The 25,133-nt window shown below is 38.0% G+C and overlaps 1 protein-coding gene and 1 long non-coding RNA gene across 2 annotated transcripts in view; both read right to left on the minus strand.

The window, feature by feature from the left end:
* Positions 1-1,979: 1,979 nt before the first annotated feature.
* LOC133515400 (uncharacterized) lies at positions 1,980-4,428 on the minus strand. The gene is made up of 2 exons (XM_061847937.1): positions 4,120-4,428; positions 1,980-3,507 (listed from the first exon to the last, which is right to left on the minus strand). Exons 1-2 carry the CDS (start codon positions 4,280-4,282, stop codon positions 2,411-2,413), a joined length of 1,260 nt encoding a protein of 419 aa, XP_061703921.1. The 5' UTR covers positions 4,283-4,428; the 3' UTR covers positions 1,980-2,410.
* A 16,622-nt stretch (positions 4,429-21,050) lies between these two features.
* LOC133515447 (uncharacterized) overlaps positions 21,051-25,133 on the minus strand; it is a 58,973-nt gene continuing 54,890 nt past the window's right edge. Inside the window, exon 3 of the long non-coding RNA XR_009799021.1 lies at positions 21,051-21,060. This is a non-coding gene — a long non-coding RNA (uncharacterized LOC133515447). The remainder of the gene's footprint in view (positions 21,061-25,133) is intronic.

The following is a 25,133-nucleotide window of genomic DNA, read 5'->3' on the forward strand; positions in this document are numbered from 1 at the left end:
TGGCCTGGAAGTCTTTAACAGATCCGGTATCTTGATGATCAACTGAGAATCGTTTCTCTCTATATTATCTGTACGAATTTTAGTTAGCGTTTGAACCCTGTGCGCGGTAGCCAATGCTAACAAAGTTACACATTTTTTAGTCAACGCTTCAAGTGATAAGTTTTCGTTAGGAAACTGAGCACTCAAATGATCCAATACCACGGAAGGATCCCATACGGCATTGTATTTAGGTAACGGCGGCCGGAGTCTGTAAATACCTTTAAAGAATCGTGATACTAGATCATCTTTGGAAATATGTGGTCCTAATAATAACGAGATAGCTGACCTGAGGCAGTTGAGCGTACTGTATTGGCTACCGCTGTTAAATTGTTCCGTGAGAAAAGTTAGGACAGATGTTATAGGCGCGTCATATAACTGCAAGTTATTTTCTGCACAGAATTTGTACCATTTCTTAAGCGCCGTGTCATATTGTTTAATTGAGTTTTCCGAAAGTGATGCTAGCATTATGTTTACTGACTCTGCTGGTACGTTGCGTCGCAGAAGCGCTGACCGCATAATATTCCGGCAACCAGGGTAAGACTTGTCTGAATTTTCGGGTTGCTGGAATGAGATGAGATAATATTTTCATTAGGCTTGAATATTACTAACTCTGACGTGGCAAGTTGTTGGAATAGCGGGTACCAAGGTTGTGTTTTCCACAAGGGGACAATCATTATTCCACGAGCTTGGTCAGAAATGATTTTTCTTAGGGTTTTCAGAATAATCGAAATCGGGGGAAAAGCGTAAAAGTACAGTTCAGACCAGTCTAAAGTGAACGCGTTAACTGCAAATGCATCAGGGTCGCGATGCCAAGACACGTATTTAGCACACTTGGCATTTACCCGGCTAGCGAATAGGTCTACTTGAGGATACCCGAATTTTCTTGTGATTTCTTTAAATGCCCCATCGGCCAATTCCCATTCAATATCTGGGTGTGTGCGCCGAGATTCAGCATCAGCTACTACGTTTTCTGCTGATTTGATGTAGGAGGCAAATATATATATATTGCGAGACTCACACCACTGCCAGATATCTCTGGTTATCTGTGTAAGATGGGGGAACTGTATTCCACCCATGCGATTAATGTATGCAATGGCTGTCGAGTTATCTATGCGCATTAAAATTTGGCATTTTTTAAGATTTTTTGCAAAAACTTTAAGCCCAAAAAATGCTGCGAGGAGTTCCAGACAGTTGATGTGCATTTGCTGTTCCTCCCGTGACCATATTCCACTCGCCGTTTCGTTCCTGCAGGCGGCTCCCCACCCAGTAGTTGAGGCGTCAGTAAAGATTTCGAGGCAATATGAGTCTATTCTGATTTGCCGTACTGAGTGCTTGACAGCTTGAAACCACCAATGAAGATCTGGCAGTAGTGTCTCTGGCAGAGTCATGTGTCTATCATAATTGTCATCGTCTTTTAGATTGAGAAATTTGCATCTTTCAAATTCCTTTGTATAGAGGAGACCGTATTCGATTGCTGGGCAAGCTGCAACTAGAGATCCTACAAGTTGTGCAAATTTCCGAATTCTACATCTTTTCACACTCAGCATATTTTTTATTTCTTTTGAAATGTGTGATCTTTTTTCGTCTGGCAGGGAAATTTGGAGCTTTTCGGAATTTATGATCAGTCCTAGAAATTTGCATGTTTTAGAGGGTATAGGGTTACTTTTTTCTTCGTTAATAATGAAGCCAAGACCGCGTAGAAGTTTTGTTGAAATGCTTACATTCTCTTTACATTCCTTATAGCTTCGACCTATAAGGAATAAATCATCTAAGTAGATGGTTGACAAATGGCCACAAGTCCTTAATAGTTTTACAACTGGCTTCATTATTTTTGTGAAAATGTATGGCGCTACGTTCAAACCAAATGGTAATACATTAAACTCGAATATTTTATTTTCCCATAGAAATCTAAGGTACTTTCTAGATTCTCTATGCATTTTAATCAGTAGATAGGCGTCCTTGAGGTCTATTGTAGCCATATGACAGTTCTTCGACACTAATTTGATTGCGGTACGAAAATCTTCGAGTTTAAAGTGGTCGGTTTTTATGAATTTATTTAGGTTCTTGAGATTTAAGATGAATCTCATTTTACCATTTGGTTTGGGACAGAGAAATATGCTGGACAAGAACTGGCCATCACATGGTCTACAGACCGAGATAGCCCCTATGTTGAGTAGATTTTTTATCGCCTCATTGTAATGGGCTTTCTCGGTATTGGTATAGTGCACTGCGCTGGGGATCTGATGCTGAATGACTGGGCTCGTGAACTTTATTTTGTACCCCGTTATCCATGATAGGATTGTTCGGTCGTTGGTTAGCATCTCCCACTGCGCACGGAACCTAGACAATTGGCCAGCGTACATTACCTTGTCTAACGACGCCGCTGTTGTCTCTGCGGAGGCTGCGATGTCTTGGACGAGTTGCCGTGCCTCGGAGTTCGTGTGTGTCTCGAAGATGGACCCGGCGTCGATGAGCGATGAGCAGGCTCGCGGTTCCGCTGAGGGCCCTGCTGCCTGCGTGCTGGGGCCCGCGCTCTCCAGTTTAAATTGCTGGTAGGTGTGAATGTTTTCACGCTTCTAACTTGGCTTTTTACTTTTAATTCGGTGCCAGATTTTGATACTGCTTTGGCAGTCTTTAAAGTTTCCGCCAGTTCCTCGCCGAACAGGTATTTGTCGATTTTGGTATTTGTTATATGGTCCTTGAGATCCTTTTTTATAGAGTATATGGCAAAGTTACGTCTGGTAACTGACTCGCTATGTTGTACGTCGCAAAGGATGCGGCCTATATCCATGAGTTGTTTCAGCCGCTCATTGTTCTTTTCACTGGACTCAATTTCTGTATTAATTACTCTTGCTAGCCCTGAAATTGCACATGCTAGCTGTTTTTGTCGCATCTCGATGCCCTTGTCCCTTTTGGTTAGTACGTCGGTGACGGCAGCCTTAATTTCCGCGTTCATCAGGGGTGCGTCAATCTTGGTACAATTTGCCGGTATCAGGTAAGCCTCTAATAATTCTTTGCGCACTTCTTTTGATAGGCCAGTCGTGGCGATGTGTTCGAGCCTGTTCGCTAACTCTTTGCGTATCTCTTTTCCGTACTGTATATTTTCAGAAGGATCTTCGCCCAGGATTTCCAGTACAGAGCTGTCTAACACCGTAGGGCTCTCCTTCTGTAGTAGCTCCGCGCCAGTACTTACAGCGCCAAGCGCCTCTGTCACTACGGCGGGGCACGCGACTTGCGCTGCTGTATGTGTGGCGGCTGTCGTTACGGTTGACGTAACGGTAGACGTGGTGGTAGTGATAGGCCTGGCGGCGGGTCCAGCGATGGGCGTAGCGGTGGATGCAGCGTTACGCATGACTGCGCGTGTGGGGGCGTCGGGTTCTATGATCTCCACGGGTTCTTCCTCTGGTGGGTATTCTGGGAAGTCCCCATAAATATCTCCGTCCAGTGAATTTTCCGATTCGTGTCGAACTGTAATCGATAATTATGAGACATGATAAAAATGTTGGTGTGCGGTACAACAGGTATGTACATACACGAGAAGTGCCAAGTGATAAGGTTGCATCGGATCAGTCCCAAAAACTGTCCAGGTTTGCTAAGCCTTGTATCGGATCAGTCCCATAAACTGTCCTGGAAAGGCAAGTATCATGCACAATTTGCTGCGCAGCAGCCCTAAAACTTATCCAAGTTTGCTAAGCCTTGTGTCGGATCAGTCCCATGAACCATCCTGGGAAGGCAAGTATCATACATAATCTGCTGCGGGCCAGTCCCATATAACTGTCCAGGTTTGCTAAACCTTGTATCGGATCAGTCCCACAAACTGTCCTGAGAAGGCAGGTATCGAGTATACATCCACTGCGGAACAGTCCCAAAAACTGCCCTGGTCGTGGTTTGTTTACGTCCGCGCCTTATAAGGTAGTGTGAAACAGTCCCAGAGACCGCTCAGATTACATTCCTTATTGCGCGTAGACCCAAATAATCATAAGACACGTTTGTCGCAGGTACACAATTATTTTTCGTCATTACCTATGAGTAGGTATCAATTTCACCTATGTAAGTTAAGGGAGAAATATAATTACTTACTTGTGTTTTCATCCGAGCGATCCGAGTATTCATAGTAACGGTCGCGTTCATCCGTAGATTCTGCACTTCTTGTATCACGGACACGATGCAAATCACGCGTCAACTTTTTTATTTTGCGGCGAATTTCATCATAATCATTATGTTTACGCTTACGTTTCGGCATTATAACACGTTTCGCACTATGATTCACCTTAAAAACTTGAAGATTATTTCGATTTTGAGAGATTTATTTTTAAGATGTTGAGTGGTTGCACACTAAAACGTGAATGACATGACGTTTGTGGCCAAGGGTGAACCTACCAGAAAAAAAAAAAAAAAAAAAAAAAAATCTAAACTATAGTGTTGTAGTGGTGTCACTTACGTGTTACTACAAATAAATAAATATTCCAGGATACTAATCTCGAGGACGAAGCACAAGTATAATTAAGGCACATCCAAATCAATCCGATTATTGGTTTCACGTTCACAGACTTTTACTTTTCCATTAATAAAATCCAATACGATTCCAATCTGATATTAATACATCAAATTCTCATAAGAGAATGAACTCGCTGTACGTATTCTCGTATTACCATGATACATACGCATAATTTATTATGCAAATCAAACGCGATTCAATGGCGATTCGATATTGCTTGAAAATCGGATTGCGATGCGCATTGCATGGAACCATCAGCCTAATAACGATATTCATATGGTTGTGTGTGTGTATTTCCATTCCTTGAACATACGGATGACTTTTGCATCATTAGGCGTAAAAGAATAGCGTCTTTGCAGGAATGCGTACGTAGCAATAGCCTCCTGAGGACTGCGTATTGAATTAACGCCTAGATTGTCGTCTACTGGGTAGAGATGGTGATAGGCAGGACTAAATAACCCATCTTGCTCCGTATTCCTCTTTGCATGCAGAAATAGTTTCAATAAAGTAGGTTTAAGTGGTTTTATGTCATTACTAATATAGAGTGTGTGTTCTAGTTATTATTTATCAAAGATATGGATCATCTGGTCTAAAATAAACGATTTTTTTATGGATGGGTCTCAAATTGAGTTGATCGAGAATTGTAGCGTAGGTAATAGGTACCTGATCATTGTCATAACAACACTGTGGGAATACTATGGAACTCCAAAGGTACAGGGTCCTCACTGCATACCCTATAAGAGTAATCACAGAAAGATCACGGGAAAAATGCGTCACAAGTGGGAAAGCGATTAAAATAAAATAATTAATAAATATTTGGGAACAAACTTACACAGATCAACCTAGCCACAAACTAAATAAGCAAAGTATTATAGGTACCTAATAGACGACGATATACATATAAATAAAACATATAGTTAGATCACATATTCAGGAACCCATATTCGTGAGGAACACACAAATAAATGCCCTAACCAGGATTCGACCGGGACCTCCTACTGCTTCACTTAGGCAGCCGTGCACACACACGCACACACACTAATCGCATATACATAGATATACCTACAGTCAAGTGCAAAAATATGTATCGAAAGAATCATCTCAAAAATATGGTACTACGGCTCTTATTACACTGGAATATGATGATATGGGACATTGACTGTACATCCAGAAGACTTTTAGGCTAATTATATTTTATTTTATTTATAATTTTATTTAAGTTTTCTCTTACTTTTGTTTTGTCATTGTGTCCATATAATCTATTTACTGAGTGCCACCTAGTCCATCCACTGGACCTTATTGAAAATCAATCAAATCGTCGTGGAGTGTGCCATGTGGCTCATATACATGTATAGTTGTGCCGTTCTCGAGACTGTTCCCCGTTTTGTATGGAGAGTATTTTTGCGCGAGAACAATCCCCATAGTATGAGCCGCTCGTACCGTGATACCTAGCCGAGTGAGGACCATTTAGCGCAACTCTTCATTTTGTGTAATTATTTTTAGTTGGTTTTGATTAGCAGGTTAAGGTTGTGATATTGTGCTAATAAATGCTTTTTCTTTCTTTCTTCATAGGCAGGGTTACTACCGAATAGACCAGGAGTTCGTTAATATTAAATGTCATCGACGAAACGTGGTTCTACTGTGTAGAGATAAATAATAAATATTTGGGGACGATCTTATACCGACCTAATAAGTAGGTACTCGTAATATTTGTACTGTATTGTTGTGGATAGATACATAATTCACAGAAAACATCCATAACACAGGAACAAATATCTGTGATAAACATACAAATATATACCCTTATCAAGGTTCGAACCCGGGACCTTCTGCTTCTTAGGCAGGGTCACTACCAACTAGGCTAAATGAACGCATACTTTTCTCGAATCTAAAATGTGATACGGATCAAAGTGATAGGTATAAGCTAGCAAATATTATAAAAACTTAGTCGAAAGCACGAAGTTTATAGCGTCAGCTATAATGCTTATAAATTTCTTGGCGCTACGGGACGAGTCACGACTTCGTTGAAAAGGTTAAAACTCACGGCAGCAGCGACAACTTTAAAAAAGTGTGACACAGCGTCAAAGCATGTGAAAAAAACGTCCAGTTGCGTTGAAAATCGAGGCAGGCTTGTCGGAAGGCGGCTGGGAGCGATTTCGTGGTCCACTGCTCGCCAGCCGACACACGCCGGTGCGCCCTGACAATGGGTACGGGTGTGTTCCCACCGCTAGAGAGCTTCGCGTCCATAGATAAGGGCTCATCCCGAATCATGTGTTTGTATTTTTCCAACTTTTAGAGCCCCCCATTTGCGAAACACGTCATATTTTTGGGACTAAACCTATTAAAGTGGGTTCTTACATCTGGCGCCATACTGTGATAACACTAAGTTCATTCATAATGTATTTGATTTGCATAAATTATAATATTGCTTTTACTAAATATTATTAGTAAAATTAATATGCCTTATTTTCGTGCTTTGTGTGTAACTTACACGTCATATCATAATACTTTGCCGTACCTTCTCCTACATCATAATAATATGAATTTTATGTGATATTTTGTGAACACAGTAAAAGTTTTAAAAAAATGGTTTATATTCAATTCAATTCAGCAAAGCTTAATCTTTATGTTTTTATCTAGCTTTGAGCTTTTTCCTTACAGCTCTTGCAGTTACTTTTAAAATGGCTAACATGATGCATGCGCTCTGTAAGTGATCGTAATTCGCGTTGCTCCCGCGCTGCACCCGTATTGTTCTAGCTTAATCACGCGTCCTACCATCACAAATAAATAGGGACACTTTGCTCTACTTTCATCGCTCCAACGATGCAGTATCTTGTAAATAGAGGTAAATGAAAGTTTCGTTAGGTACTTAAACTTTGACGGCAATGCACAACGTAAAACTTGGAAAGTATAATCTTGGAATTGGAATAGTAGGTATATTTTTTAGCCAAAATGAATGATTTGGCGAAAGAAACACATTCCAAATGTTGTATAATAATAGTAATAATAATCTACTTAACAATTCTACCAAGTAAAACGTTGTCATAATGAAAGTTTGCCGAATGTTGGTTGCCAAAATAACTCATCTGCGAAAAGTTGGTTGACAAGTGAAATTCGATCAATAAAACTTCGGCGAAAAGGCAGAACACCCCCTAAGCTAGTGAACATAGGTTTGAACATGCATAACGTCACATTTATAATTTTATATACATAAGTATTTACCTATTAACTCCATGTTGATGGCACTACAGAAGACTTCGGTGGTTTTCAGTAGCTCCAACAAGTCTTGACTATTTAGTGTAAATAAGAGTAGTTTAAGGATGTCCATATGTATATGTACGAGTATGTACAGAAGATGAGAAATGACTTCACCTTCTCTCCGATGCCGGCAGCCTAGTCCCAAATCCTTAATCAGAGTGCCGAGGGGATACAGAGCTAGTCAGAACCACAGGGGATTTCGACTATCGCTCTGAAATATTCCTCGCAATCTAAAGCCCCATAAATATAAAGCAAGCCCCATTCAATACGTTGCTAACTACAAAGTAGAATTAATTCACTCGATGGACCAAATACAGCAATGTAACGAAATTCGCATGCAAGTTCTTGAACCGGCTAAATGGGGCTTTATGAATGCCTTAACTATATTTATATTAAGAAGTCACGTGTGTACTCTAGATCTTTCAGTGCCTACTCAGTTAAGCTGTGGAACGATCTACCAGTGGACGTAAGGAAATCGCAATCTGTTGCCTCACTCAAGAAGTTGAAAAAGTTTTGGTTATTAGACTCCTGATATTAGAACTGAGTACTTTATATGTATATCTTATATATAGGTGTATATAGGTTTACATACTACGGGTTTTCTACTTTATATTTTATTTTATTATTATTGATTGCTCTCGTCCTACTTTTATGTGTATCCAAAATTCTCATATTGCTACTGTTAATATTGATTTGTCTTTCACTTGTTAGTGTTTGATCCTTTCGGATTTTCGCAGCTGGAAGAGATCCCTTTTAGGGATAAGTTCGCCTTTGTACATAACATCTTTTTTATTTGTTTTGTCTGTTTTATGTTAACCTGTGTATGTGCAATAAAGTGATATACATACATAGGTACTTTATAGTATTACGCCTACAGATTGTTAAGAGCAATTCTTCGTTCAGTTTCGAGCTCTTCGATTTAGAGTAGGTAAGAAGGTTCTGATTCTGATTATTAACCTTTTAACCGCTTAGAATTTTCCATCGAGCGTACTCATGTCGCCGCTGGTGCGAAGTTACATGAAGTTTTGTCTTAATTATGAGACTGCGGCGAAATGAGCTGGGTATTGTATGTCATATATCAGACTACGGCGGTTAAAAGGTTAAATAATGCGTAAACGTATAATATGGCGCTGGTATTGAAGCGCTGGTAGCCATGTGTATAGATGTTCCTAAGAACATTAGTCGGAGTTCAAATTGATTGTATTCGCTGATCGGAATACGCGTCAAAAGTATCTACTTTACTAATTGAACAAAAGATATGATTCTAAATGTAAAATAATCAGACTACATATCCTTTTGAATGCAAACTAGTAGTAGGGGTACCTACTTGGAAAAATATTCCAGGGTTGAAGATACTTCTGGCTCGTTATTACATGTACTTGGTTAGGTACTATTGACGACCAGTCTGGCCTAGTGGGTCCTAGCCGGCAGCCCCAGCTTGAAGCCGTTGGTAACGGGTTCGAAACCCGGTAAGGGCATTTATTTGTGTGATGAACACAAATATTTGTTCCTGAGTCATGGGTGTTTTCTATGTATATAAGTATGTATTTATTCGTATGTATATCTTCGCCTAGTACTCATAGTACAACCTATGCTTAGTTTGGGGCTAGGTCGATCTGTGTAAGATTAAACTCAAATATTTATTTATTTATTGATGGCTGTAGGTACAGTGAGCTGCGAAATTGCGTGAACAAATTATGAATGAATCCATTGATAAAGTCACCGTGACCTTTAACGGCTGATGGTACCTACTAATAATCCACGTTAATAACACACCTCCGCAAACAATATTTTCTGCTTTGCCCTAAGGTTGACTGGTAGAGAACTCATGACATTAAGTTCGCCTTTTGTACATTACCTTTTCGTTTGTGCAATAAAGTTTAAATAAATAAATAATTTTCGGAACTTACACGTAAATTGAAACAGCAAAGATCAAACGCCTATATTTTTATACGAGCAATTTCGATTACCGACATCATTTAATCCACCATTCTATGAATTAATAGGAATTTTGTTAATACTTTTTCATTCCTTTAAACTTAGCTTAACAATATGTTTATACCACGTCGGTGGCAAACAAACATACTACCCGCCTGATAGTAAGCAGTCACCGCAGCCTATGGACGCCTGCGACACCAAAGATATTAAATGCGCATTGGCGATCCTCTAAAAATCTGTATACTCCTTTTTTGAAGAACCCGATACTGTAGCCCTTCGGGAAAACCTCGGCAGGAAGCTCATTCCACAGCCGACGCGTCCGCGGGAGGAAATTGCTCATATAGATATGGATTAGAACTAAGAAATTACAATGAATTCTCTTTTAAGAAGTTCCGCAGTGCATAAAATAAAATACCGAGTTAAAGGCGATGTATCGAAAGCATACATTTTCGGATCATCCCATTATTTCCGGCTGCGCGAGCACTCAGTAAAAAGTAAAAGGGATCATAACAGAATTTATAGAACTTACGTACGTAAGGCTTTCGGCAGTAACTCGCGAAGTAATCGGAAAAGCGGAGGAGGGCTTAGAAAATTATTTCCGAGGGTGACCATCAAACAACTGTTACGATTCGCGACCTTAGTGCCTCGAAAAGAAACTTCGCGTAACATAAAGGAAGTTTTATAGACCGATAAAGACCTTTTGAAGGGTCGCCGGTGAACGAGCGTGTACTTTCGCTTGGAGCTCTGAAATGACTACAAAATTCAGACGATGCTTACTCAACTGTACATAAAACAGATGCTTCTATCGGATCGCTTACGGAAAACGGTCTTTTCCGTAGTTTACATACCCGCATCTTTTCGTGCGAAACATAGTGACATTTAACGGGGTTTTATTAAAGGTACACCGTTTGCAGGCGTGTATTTTTGGTAGAAGCAAGTTTTATTTTTATTTCTCATATCTGCGCCACGCGCGAGTCAGGTCTGGATACTGGCATAACTCGTCGAAGTATCATTTTATTTAAAAAACCTACAGTTCGCGCAAGAGGTTTGAGGAATCACAGGGGAGGCCCACATTTTACTTCCTCTGTTAGAATCGAACGCGCTATGCTAATAGACCTGGAGACCTAATCACTACCTATAGCCACGAGGCCATAAAGTGGCTGACTTGCCTTAATCTATATTTATAGCTGTTTACGAAGAGGTCGTTGGGTGGACAACATACGGAAGACTGCGGGTCACTTCTGGATGAGATTAGTTCAGGAAGTTCATTTGGCGTACTGGAAGAGAGGCCTATGCTCAGTAGTGGGCGATAAATATATTAGTTAATCCTAATAATTCTATCTTAATAATAGCTTATTTACAATCATGGTGCATTGAAGCATGAAAGGATGCCCAATGTCGTTTAAAAGGGTTATCCAGTCTCTCTCCTGTTGCCGCTAAGAAACTGCAATAAGATTAAATAAATAAGTAATTCTTAAGAAGGAAGACTACCTTTGCGATGCTAACGAAATAAGGGTACTTTTTCTATGAAATTTCATTTGGGAAGAAAACGGTTCCCACTTAGTAAATCTTAACAAATCACTTTGATTTTGATGTCGATCGCTGCAGATATAATAGGTTTAAAGGTTTCGATTTTTAAAGAAGGTTTTTTTTTGGTTTGCAAATTTAGAAAAAAAAGGTATACCTAGTTTTTCACTGTATTAATGACATACTAAAAAAATCAGGAAGAGAGGAAAATATTTAGAGGTGGAAATACATTTTCTCTTTTTGTAGCTATGGATAAGCTCGTGGTATACTGACTGCGTAGTTTTGTGAGAAACGACCAAAACTGCACTATAATTTAACGTCCTTACAGTTTTTTAGTAAGATGTTGTCTCCAGTAAAAAGTCTGACGCGCCACAAAACTAAGTATACAGCTGAGTCTTAGTTTAGTTTGGAAGTTTTCGTCAATTTAACTTCTGCCAAGCTGTCTGACAACTCGAACAAATTAGTCGGGAAAAATTGGGGGATTTTCTCAGGCTTCTAATAAATGGCCAGTTTGGAAAGTAATTTCAAATGTAACGAATTTCAGTACGGAAGTGTGAGCGGTAGCAATAATTTGTATAACTTACGTGTAACACCTGTCACTGTTTGGTTCTAGATATGTTTCAAAATATGGTTCAATCTTTCACAAATCGAGTTAATCCCACAGTTAGCTCAATAGTCTTGTGTTGTGTATTAAATGACGGTATATATTACGTAGATAGTTGAACATTTAAATAATACCCCCGTATCGTTGAAATATTACTATACGTATATAGCCGGCACAGAAATCCAATATTTTGCGACATGAGTTGTTGTTGTTTATGCGCCATAAGTTATTGTTGTTTTTGCGCCATGAGTTGTTGTTGTTTTTGCGCCATGAGTTGTTGTTGTTTTTGACAAAAAAACCATAGAAGCGGAGCGTGAATCTCGCGACCTAAGCGCCATCAATTTTACGGCGATTAAGACGTTTTGGTCGCATGGTACAGGTTGCGATTGCGACATTTTCATTGTTTGGTATGGTTTCTCTATAGTATAAATGCCCCGTATACATAAAACTTAGTAAACCTTTGTTATATTCTGTCCCTTTCTAACAAATATAGATGTCAAAATAACGGATTATTAAGGGCTTGTTCATTTTGTTCAACTTAAAGTGCCGTAGGTTCAGATAGCGGAGCTTTTGAAAAATCGTGCCGCTTCTATAAATCACAATATCATCAATACGGTTGTTGTTCGAGACAAGTCTGAACATAGCTTTAAACATTGTATGTTTAACATTAGTGCTAATATTTGTTGCTTGCAACATTTTAGAATAAGTTGTGTCTATGATGCGTTGTCAGCGTGCTATTCGTTCTGTGCTATAACTGAATGCTGTAGCGAAATAATTTAACTTTCAATAAAAGTTATTTCTTCTATAAATCAAATCGTATTTTGATTCAAACAGTTGTCAAAAAATTAATTAACAATCCTGAAGATCTTCTCTACTTACTTCATCGATTCGAATCTTGATAGAAAAAAACAAACATAGGTCTAAAACGCTCTTTAAAAACTTGTAACAATTTATGCACAAATATGAAAATTGCTTCTAAAACTGCGCAACATGTATTTTGTACAACATTTTTTTTAAACTTACAAAAAATTAAATTTCAAAAACGTGACGCGTACTCTCAGTGAGAGTGAAAGAATAGCACGCACCTGCGGCGCCTCAACAGGCATTAATGAATAACGCCAGAAAACATTCGTAATTCACGAGCAAATATTTCTGACAAACAAACAATTAAATGCCCAAAATATTTGATGTCATTCTTTTCTTACTCAATGAAGTTACTACTCATGAAAACTGCAAAAGATTGAAGAAATTACAATATTAGTAATTTAATTTCAAATGATAATGTCTGGTCTGCATGTTTTAAGCGAAGACACATATTATTATAGAAGACACATAGTTCACAGATAACACTAATAAACTGGCATTGCACCTTAATCTCGTAATTATCGTTACAAAGTGTTACAGCTAGCTGTGGGGTCCTGATAGGTGTCGGACAAGTAATTAAATACGTACGTTATGAGACCATCGCGGCCGGCGCAGGTGGCGAGCGAAACGACCCCTAATTACTACTGCACATAGATCACTTGCTATATGCAACATAATAGCGTCGCGGTCAAGCTTTATAGGTTGTGGCAAATACCTTAAACCGACTGCAACAAGAAGATATTTGAGAAAATGATTAAATATTTAATGTCACAAAACATGCTCAGAAGCTACTAAAACGCATGTCATTACATTGTACTCCAGTTCCTCGTCAACCACTATTGAACTAAGTATTAATACTACATATAGAACCGGCACAGAGAACCAGTATTTTGCTCCATGACTTGTTGTTGTCATGACAACAAACCATAGAGGCGGAAAGTGAATCTTACGGCGCTTACGACGTTTTGGTCGCATGGTGTAGGTTGCGATTGCGAAAATTTCATTGTTTGGTATGGCTTTGATATATACTATATGAATGAGTTTATTCATGTAGTGACCATGCTATTGCATGCGGCGGGATGTAGGTACACACTAATTTAATATGAGGACGCGGTGTGGCCGCCTAGTCTCAACTTGATTTAATATTATTTGCAGTTTGCAGTGCATGTCACGCACGCCAATATACAACTATACGAGCGAAGAGCACTGCGAGAAAGTTTAGAATGCAGCTCCTGTAAGTCTTACTACGTTTATAAAGTAGTTCTGATACTATAGTAAACACCCCTATAATGGAACAGGCACCAGTAATGGGATGGTATAGACAAATCCTGTGAAACAAGTATTTATCATCAGTTTTTAATGGCTGGCCACATTTTAATTTATACAAGAGCCAAAGAGCTGCTTAAGTTTAATTTTTCATTGATATTTGTTAGTTTGAAAATTAATCGTGCCGTACATCCCATGACTGGAGCAAAAAACCACAGTTTTAGTTGGTTAATAATATTGAAACCAATTGCAGTAGCTTTCATTAAACACATAGAAAAAATAAAGGACGAATTGGACATTCAACTTTTCAAGCATAAAGCGGTAGAAATTTTATAGATGTCGGGGAAATATCAAATATACTCCAAATTTTTTCTTAAATGTCCCATAATTGGTGCCGTTAACATAGATCAGATACTGAGAGATATTGCATAGCATAAACTGTTAAAGGTAGGGCCTACAACGCAAGAAACGCTCCTACTAAAGATTGAGACGTCACGATTACGTCGACGACCCAACGAAATATAGCAAACAAGAAAATTGCTGTTTTGTCTGTTAAATATTGCGTTTATGAATATTAGTTTTAATACAATTAATTTTTATATGAAATGTAAGGAATCAAATAGTTTTTATTTCTATTTTGAAGTAAGTAATAAAAATAAAGTGGTCTTTTATTTTTTTTATTTTTTTCATATATTATTTTAGTGTCCGATTTATTGTGGCAAATTACTCATTTTTTATCTATAAGATTTTGTTATAAAATTCAATGTGTCATCCCTTATTGTATCGAAGTATTTGAAGTATACGACGCACCCGGTCTTCGTAAACGATTTTAATGCGGTGTCTAGTGGTGATAGTCTAAGCTAGCGATTGTCGGATGTAATATAGAACGCTAGTGGTTCTTAATCTCCGCTGAAAGCAACTATTGATTTTAGGGTTCCGTACTTCGAAGGGTGACGCCGGGATGTCATTAATAAGTCGTCAGTTTATCCTCTGCCGATTTACCCGCCCTTTGAAAGGCTGTGTAATTATTATGAGCTATATATAGATGGTACAGATCATGTCATTCACGAAGACGTATGCCTTGACTCTTATTTTAATGTTATTAAAGGTTAGAATATGACAAATCCGCGCGTCATCATGGATGACACGAATTATATGTATATACATAAACACTTTATTGTGCATAAGACCAGTGACAATCAGGATAAAAACCCAAAAGACAGCGTGTTTTTTCGATGCGACCGCATAATCTCGTTACGTAATTAATAGTAGGTATGAATTATTGTTACCGGTTAGGAATTAGGTACTATTATATGTATACTGTCCTAGGATCGAAATGTATTGCTTTCAACCAGATGTATAGATAAACAACGAGTCAGTTTCAGAGCATAAGAAATGATAAAGTAGGTCAAAATTAGGTTTTATTTAGGTAATACTGTCACAACACAAGCGTAAGTATTCTAATTTTAATAAAACGTTATAAATTACATCTCTCAAGGTGGCCCAACCCACGTTCTAGGTGTCGCTGGAGCGACATGGTGGAGGCAGATCTGCGCGAACTTCGAGTCAACAATTGGCGAGAAGCCGCACAGGACCGAGAAAAGTGGCGCTGTCTGGTGTCGGAGGCCAAGTAAGGATACGGATCTAAATATTTCTTCAAGCAAAAAATAAATTTAATTCGATATTTAACGCCTGCTATTGAGCTTACTTTGGGACTAGTTTGATTTTTGTAAAATTATCCCAATTTTATTTAAGGTCACAGCATATACATTTTTGGTCGGGAAGACCGTCATACGACAAGAACTCTCGTATCTGTATACGTATTTCACTCAGACACTGTCAGAAAGGAAGAGCTTCGCTCCTTCTGCTCCTCTGACCTCCTGTAAGTGAAATATGTGTACAAATGCAAGTGCTAGAAGCGAGAGGAAGAGCTTGTAGACGGTCTGACCTGATAGACTTATCGATCTTATCGAAAATGCAACAGCATGAACTGAACCCTCTATGTACGAGTCAGGCACTCACTCGTCTTTTTTGTTACAGTTACAATCACTTTTAAAAAAAACACACACACACACGCACACTTTCTTTTCTTTTCTCAGTTTTTACGAGTATTAAAATCTAGCAGCAATAAATGTTATCATTTGTACAAAGCATCTAACTTTTCTTTGATTCGGCGTCTAATATTTTGATGTTGAAATCTATAAGTAGTATTTTGTTACCTTCAATTCATATTTGAATACATTTAATCAAACGTAACTTTATTTACTTATTACTTAGAGTACTTTAGAATCAAAGTATCTACTTTAGTAGAACTTACCTATCGTAGGATCGGGTATCGTGGAACCTTATGAGAAAAGGATATACTTACTTCAAATTGTAAAAAAATAATCATTATTTTATTGTCAGCTGAATCCACTTAAGTTAATGTAATAATCACGTAACAATTAAAAATCTACAGTGGGTTCAAAATATTCAAATATATGTTTATTCTCTTAATATCATAAATGCGAAAAAAATATATATCTATTATATTTTTGTGGGTAAATAACTAAGTTGACTTTAGTAAAAATTGGCATGTAGCTTAATTACGTGGATGAACTTATACTACTTTTGTTGGAAAAATACCTCATTGGGGGTGGCGTAGACCGAAACCGTGGTATAGAAATGTACATTTATTATTGCATAACTCAATAAAAGAAAAATCATAGAATAATGGCGTCCTATCGCTAAATGTAACTATCATATTGTAGTTACAACTGTGCCCCTAGTGTAAATTTAGTCGATAGCGAAACGTGACGTACGCGTTTGCGTTAAGTCTCATTTTGTATGGGTTTTTGAACAGCGCGCCAAGCGGGACGTTTTGGAAAGTCAAAAATCTCATACAAAATGACACTTAACGCAAACGCGTACGTAACGTTTCGCTGTCGAAAATATTTACACTAGGGGTACTGATCTCAGGCGTTTTTCAAATATGCCACGAGTAATAGTGCCTGGGTCTTCACCGTTTGTAAAGATTCTCATATTATCTTTCAAGCAATACGTATTATTCGCGTATAATACGCGATACGTTCATAATGGTATGGTATACTTGGTACTTTATCAGAACGGACTTTAACCGCTTCTGACTCAAACTAGTCAAGTAGCCACTCCATATTCCGGCACGGGCCCACGAGTGCTGCGTTAACTAGCCCCCATTACTTTTATAACAGCTTTGCGGATATCGATTTTCATTTAACTCGCCTTAAACAGGTCGTTATGGCGTGTTTATAAGTAAAGAGTCGGTCGAAGGGCAATATTGCGCTTTGTGCCCTCGTGTATAAAGGGTGATTAATGGCTGATGTGGTGCACAAAGCGAGTCTTTGTTGTTTGGCAAATATTTGATCTCGCGCACGACGTAATCCGTTCTTTTTGATATCACTGGGTATCGGTTTAAGCGAAGTGGTTAATGGAGCTGGGATTTGTGTGGGTATCCGTGTTCAGGACGGCTACAGCGAATCGACATTCGATGAAATCAATGTCCGTTTCTATCGCTCTTGGTATCGAGTGACAGGGATGCAGAGAGACAATTATCGAATTTCGTAGCCTCCCAAACTTGATACTCGTATGCCCGCATTTAAGCGCAAGCGAGTGTTCGGCATCAAAGTGCTACACCAAGCGAATAAGCCAACTAAGGAATTCGATATTGTAGACAGCTTAACGAATGCAAACATTCGCTTGTTGGCAATAATCAGTAGTCCCTTTTTTTGTTAGCCTAATTTAGTGTCCCACTACTGGGCCTCCCCTCGTCTTCTCTACCCAACCCTCTCATTGGCATTTTCTCACTATTTTGGATAGATTGCCTCCAAGTCGTCCCGCCATCTCCTTTTCCTGTCCTGCACCGTCTATGGTGTTTCGTGGGTCCCACTCAGTAACCATTTTGTATAATTATGCAAGGTATATGCAACATAGATTGATTTGAGCGGGGTAAATACTGGAACTTAAGCGATTCCTAATAAAAGGTTTAGTATGAGATTTTTGACGTTGGTAACGCTGTATAAACAAATTTTAGCGAGGAAAGCGTTCTAAGTGACTTTCAATATAAAGTAGTAGAATTAAGAATCTCTTATGGCTGTGAGCTGTGAGACAGAATGTAAGAGTTTAACCAGAATATCGCCCTGGTGAGTATGTTTACTTATAATGAGAGAGATGCGTTGAGAGGTTATGTAAGAGTAAGAATAGCTCATGGTGGAACAGAAAAGACTATTGGGGAAGCTGGTTGAACCTTCAGGGACCTGCGAGTCCCACAGAATAAGGTGAGAGTAGAGAAATCGTGGTAGCAATGAGTCTGATGAAGAGAGAAACATACCACAGATAGTGGCTCTCGATCAGAATCATGGTGCCATTCTACGACTCTCACTGATTGTATTTAGTAAGGTCATGGAAGCTATGAACATCTCAACGTAAGTCAATCAACTTCTTATCGCTTATATGGAAAAAACTAATATAAGGATACTTGAAATTGGACATATTTTGAGTAAGAATTTATGTAGAATGTATAAATTTATGCACGTGAAACCATTACAAGCCCGGTCATTTCTATGCGTGCGTACAGATACAACACGTAGAGTCTCTTTGAAGAGCTTTAATGGCATCTAGAACACCTGGAACCCGTTCACGGGTACAAAAATAGGTTGGTTTGAGCTGGCCCAATACTGGTCTGCCCTCAGTAAGAAGTGGGCATTGGGAACACTTGGCTGGCTCGGGTGCCGTTAAATTTTTGGCTCTCATTCCCGGCTTTCTACGTACGTACGTACACTGCAAAATAATGGTGAAAATGGATTCTTATTTTATTCTGACAATATAAATCTATGAAGTTATTACTTTTACTTTTCATGTTATCATCTACTAGGCTTTGAAGTATTTTCATTGTTACTCATTTTTAGGTTTTCGTAGACTTCGCACCATTACAATTTCACATCATTTTAGACAACATTTCACAGGCTGCCGCTAATGTTAAAAATAATTTTACATAACAAGAGGCCAATACAACGTTCTTTTTTTTAAGGTCCTGTTATTCTATACCTTCTCAAGAAGTTCCAATTTGACTAGTAAATTTGACAATAAGACGTGGATACAGTTAGCAACTTTGGTGATATGTCTGGGAATCTCGTCAAATTTTGGAAAAACCACAGATCATAAACGGGATATAAAATTTCAATAACCAATTTACCACGTTAAATTCTGTCATTATTCCGTCTCTTTACGTAAAAAGCTATTCCTTAAACCCAGTCAATACTGCCTCTTTCATAAATAAAATGCTTAGCAACTGACCTGCCTTGAGCATAACAATGAAAATCGAATAAAACGATGTACACGGATGTAGAATTTTCTGCAAGTTCTGTGAGCTGGGATAGCATTATCCTCTTTTTGCTTTTTGCGTTGTTGGATATTGCTTTAACTTTACCTGGGTTTTCAGCAGTCAATATCCTAAAAATTACAGTTGAAAAGAATACGAATCTTTTTGGGTGTCCGTGGTTTTTATTTTTTAACCTAAAAATCAGGGTGTTATACGTTGTTACAATTTTCAATAGCTTTTTTTCTGCCCAGTCCATATACCTATTAGGTACTATGTATAAATGCTAATTTCTAAATATGTCCTTAGAGCTAACCTAAACTGCGCGCCCCTCCATATCACTTACGCTCACATATGAAAGATTTACACAAATAATGTTATAAACTCAACGCACACAAATAAAACAAAATACAGTAGGTACTTTAATCGGTGCATTGCATTTGTAAAATTCAAAATGGTTTATCTTTGCATAAATTGCCCTATTTAGACATAATTGAAACTCCCGTAAGCAATTGATTGACATGCGCCCATTTAGCTACGTAGGAGAGGCGCAATTAGCCAACGTATGGACAGGTGATTTATCCCCCCTTTAGTCCTGGCTGTGAATTAATAAACCAACTTAACGTGGCCTTGGGATCCATAAACTTTGTGTAGCCAGAGAAACCCATATACACTGGTTTGTTTAAACCTTCGTATCGCTTGGGTGGCAAGCGTTGGCAGTGACATCAAGGCCTCGGCCTAACGGCCTCCTCATTTGTATGTAGCAACATAGTAACTTGTATCAATTCTACAGGCTTTCGATTGATTTAAGTAAATTTAATGATGATGCATTGTAGATATTCACGTTATTCGTCTCCTACATTTTACCATCGTAGTAAATCTGGAATAATTACGTGGTAAATATCTTTCGGGTAATTAACGTTATAGAAAAACTACTTATTTATATTACCTAAACATTTCAGTGGTCAGAGTAAGTAAACAGGCCCGGGACAACGCTATCGCTAGTATACTAATTTAATTCAATTCAATAATGAGTGGCCAGATTGGTTTTGATGGCGTACCAAACGCATCATATGTAGATTTGATGGACAGAAAATTCCAATCCAGTGGACGTATTAGGTACCGGCTATCAAACTGGGGGCGTAAAATATAATAAAATAAATAATAATAATAATTCAGCCTATATACGTCCCACTGCTGGGCACAGGCCTCCTCTCATGTTCGAGAAAGCGTGCAAAGTGTAGTCGTGTGCATGGAAAGTAGGCAACTGTGAACGCCTTCTGATGTCCCATTTTGGAAAATCTCGTGAAATTCACATTAGTGAAATAAAAAAAAGGAAAAATATTTTTGTTGAATTTTTTACCAAAAAACTTATTCCGGTCTATAATATACAATGTATCGAAAAAAAGCTTCATAATCGTGACCTAGAAACGTCTACGACCAGATAATTGGACACAAAAAGTAGCCCTGAAAGGGTGATTTATAAAGTTTTCGGATGAAAGGCATTAATAATGGATGTAACAGAAAGCCTACAATAATAGGCACGGAAAGTTTTCAAAGTATATTTTCAGAAGTTTTAAAGCGAGGCAAGAAACATTAGCGCCAGTACTAAACCTTAGAAATTCTTGCCTTAATACAAATTTTCTAATTTATTCGTTCAAGCAGCACTTGTTGCTGCGGATTAATTATTAGGAAACAAGTTCACAAAAAGTGCAATAAAGTTCGTTAAGGAAGCTTAATTTCCGGCTGGGTGAAAGAGGTTGGCATTAATCAAGTGAAATCGGTCTCGACTCTGGATTTCATTACAGATTCTGAACAGCGGACCATTACTGGGGAACAATAGGCATCGCGGGCTACACAGCAGCTTAGCGCCGGTGCAAGTGCCAACTATATACGAACCGAGTAATTAACGTTCGAGTGTACTAATTCAAAAGTGGGAGTGTGCGCCTGCCAATGCCAAGCGCTGTTTTGCTCCCGTCGAAGAATAGGACTGAACGAGGTTAGGCTGAATTCAGAGCTAACCAGACCTATACGCCACTTTGCAAAAAAGGAACAATTTGTATTGTTCCGGCAAATCATTATTGTCATAGCTGCCTTTTAAAGTTTTGAAATCATGGTCAGTACAATTATTAGATGAATTTATAAGAAGTTTTTTGGGACACTATTGTATAAATTTAACTAGAAAAAAGGATTATATGCGCGACACTTACGTCTTTTATAACAGTTATAATTTTCGTGTTTTGTACACATATTTAGTGATGTGAACCGGTCTACCGCAATATAATATCATTATTTTCACCTAAAATTTCAACTGGGTTGCATCAGCTGTGGCCAAGGATGGTCATCCGTCCTTTTACTGCGAACAGCTTTTACGATAGCTATAATAAGATTCATAATCTCAACCGATCATTTTCGAAATAGGTACTTATATTTATAATTGATAGTCTTCATTAGGCCCCATTGACCTAAAATTCAAAAGCTAGAGGGTTTACGTGTACAGGAACGTTTATAATTCTTCTGTTTATTCGCTACTAGTTTCTGTCCGCGACTGTGTGGAATGATGGTTGACGGTTGACGATTAATAAAAACTACTCTATGCCCATTGCCGGGCATCATGCTACTACATCTCTATCCTAAAATTTCATCTAAATCGGTTCAGCGGGAAAAAGTGACGGACAGACAGAGTTACTCGTTCTGGCGATCAGGACAATATTATCAGCGCGTGTCGATAGCATGGTAGAGATTATCGCACGCGCTGATCTAATTAAGATAATGTTTGTATGGCATAGATTAAGGATGTAAATTTACTATCACTCAACGATACGATCAGTCAATACGGAATAAATCAGTCTAAGTTAACCGTCAACGGTATCTTTTCCTCATCCAACCGCGTTCCTCTAAACTCGTACTTTCGTATTTAAATATGATAATAATATAATTTCATTATTAGTTGGGATATAGTTCGTGATCCACGATGATGCGCAGATTTTTCAAATTTAAATCTGAAACAAAAGTGTATTTTACAACTTAAATAAAATGACCCAACAATGAGTTACTTAGGGTGAAGGAAAACATCATGAGGAAACCGGACTAGTTTTAATAAGGCCTAGTTTTCCCCCTTGGCGGGATGGCCAGATGGCAGTCAGTCAGTCACATACTTAATATAAAAGTGCAAGTTTAATGATCTTTAGATCAGAAACCAAGACCATGAGCTTGTAAATCTACTTCCAGTGGTTATTTGCATATCCATAAAAACAATGTCAGAACGCAACCTCTGTTACCGAGAACCTCTATAATTGAGACAACGTTTGTTTGGACCTTTTTGGACCTGGATAATTGGTATGACATGCCAGGCTGACGCAACTAGGAACAAAATAAGTTTTGTATGGAACTTGTTTCGCAAATCTTTGCCAACGAAGAAATATAAAACGTCAGTGCTATTTATTCTGTCAAGTGTACATCAAGTCAACTGTCAGCCTAACTGTTTTGTTTGTTATGAAGGCTTCAATGTTTTGTTCGGGTATTTCGTGCAATTTCTTTATTATTTAGTGAAAATATCGAAAATAGTGAACCATGATCAGAGTAAAGAGCGACTTTGTTACAATGCCACCGAGAAAACGGTTTACAAAGTGTGAAATATGTGGCAAGCGAGCCACTCGAGAAAATCACGAAAAAAGGGATTTTATGGCGAAATTTCCCTTGGATAAAGACCGGTACGTATTGCTTTAGATACTTTTGACCTTATTTTGGTGCAGCAGGCTTTAAACACATCGAAAATTTAATATTTTATATTATTTTATTTGTGAACTAGGGATGTACTAAAACTATCGATAATTGTATGTTTATTTGTATATCAGTGTAAGTAATTAAATAAAATATGTGAAATTTCCTGAGAACTTGCATGCAATATGACACAAAATTAATTCGTCGATGATTTTCAGTGGAAAATTATCCATCATCTATGCATTAATGGTCATTATTAGTCATTTTTTTTTAAATCTAGTAATTATTTAATATATTAATCTGAAATGTAAGTAAATTAATCTCTCTTTTTGTGATCAATAAAAAATATTATACGACATTATTACACCAATTGACTTAATCCCATAGGAAGCTCAACAAGATATGTGTTGTGGGTACCTTAGACAGCGATATATACATATAAATACATAGAAAACACACTTGACTCAGGAACAAATACGCATCACACAAATAAATGCCCGTACCAGGATTTGAACCTGGGACCATCGGCTTCATAGGCAGGGTTACTGCCCAGTAGGCCAGACCGGTTCTCATGATTAACAGACATATTAATACATAAAAGTTAGAGCATTGATAAAGGGTTGTTGATAACTGGATGCCGAAAAACATGATTTATAGATGCATATTAGCGCTAAATAATCAGTTGATCATCTCATTAGCAAATACTTGGAATATAAACTGTAGATAAAGTCATGTTTGTCCAAGGCTGTATGTTTTCAGATGCAGGCAGTGGGTCAAATTTGATGGGAACGAAGACCTGACGATACATCTTCCCATAGAAAAGTAACATTTATTGAAACATGTATGTGCAGAAAATTTTGAAAATAAAGCTTTAAATAAAAAAAACACGACTTAAAAACTGTATTAAAATAATTCGGGTCCACATTAAGCCCGACCCGATATTAGTCCACTTAAAAAAAACTATCCACTATATAACATACAACTTAAATGTGCACTCGATGCTAACCTGATTTCGAGTACAAAATTTGTAGACAGGAGCCTATGTTTCAACCCTCCCCATTTTATCGATATCGATAAGAATCGCAAGCGTGTAGCGTACTACAACTATTTAAATCGGTTATGTTGGTATTATGGTTCCTTGACAGTTCTTTGTCGTAGATTTTGGTAATGATTTGCGTAACAATCTGAGTCCACTCGCTAGTATGGAAGTCCCGTCTCTTAAAACGTAGTGATTATATGCTCTTTGTGACATGCTTAAATGGAAACCTGGTTAATTGACACCAAATTGCCGGTCCCTTGAGATTTAAATTATCCAGGTTTCTCTGTACTATTAATTCTTGGGATAAGGTTACCGGGCGGACTTCAGGCTCCCCAAGTGAGCCGTGGCAAAATGATGGAACAGATTTTAACATGCGCAAGACAGATTTTAAAAATGAATGGAGCACTTCCCAAGTTTTGCCTTTAGACTTGAAACTCGTTTTGACCTTTTGTTAATGGACGTACAATAATTAGCAGCGACGAGGTTCTTTGTTGAAAAAGTACTTAAAAATTTAATGCCACATTTCATTATATTTTTAATTGGATGTTTTGGTAGTGCAACCTCCCTTTTATAAGATTTACGCAATATGTATATTAAAACTTCAACATTTATTCAGCAAATTGGGACCGTGCGAAGTGCATGGTGGTGGTAAGCTGGTAAGTAAAGCGATAAAGTACCTATTAAATAGGGTAACGCAAATTCGAGATCTAGGTGTAATAATGGATTCTAAGTTATCATTTATTCGTCACATTGAGAACGTAGTTTCGTTTTAAAAAATTCTTTTAGTTATATAACTCTCTATAACAGCTATGTACGAAGTCGTCTTGAATTCGCGTGTGCTGTTTGGAAGCCATTTCATGCTGTCCATATTAATAGAATCGAAAGGCTCCAAAAGAAGTTTGTAAAAACGTTAGATTTTAGGACTGGACAAAACTACGTTGATTACCATTCCTCATTGCAATACCATAAAATTCAGTCTCTTCAAGACCGCCGCGACTGCGTAGATTCGGTTTTACTTTATAAAATCTTAAACTCTAAATTGGAG

Source organism: Cydia pomonella, chromosome 2 (genome assembly GCF_033807575.1).
Source record: "Cydia pomonella isolate Wapato2018A chromosome 2, ilCydPomo1, whole genome shotgun sequence".
Classification (NCBI taxonomy): Eukaryota; Metazoa; Arthropoda; class Insecta; order Lepidoptera; family Tortricidae; genus Cydia; species Cydia pomonella.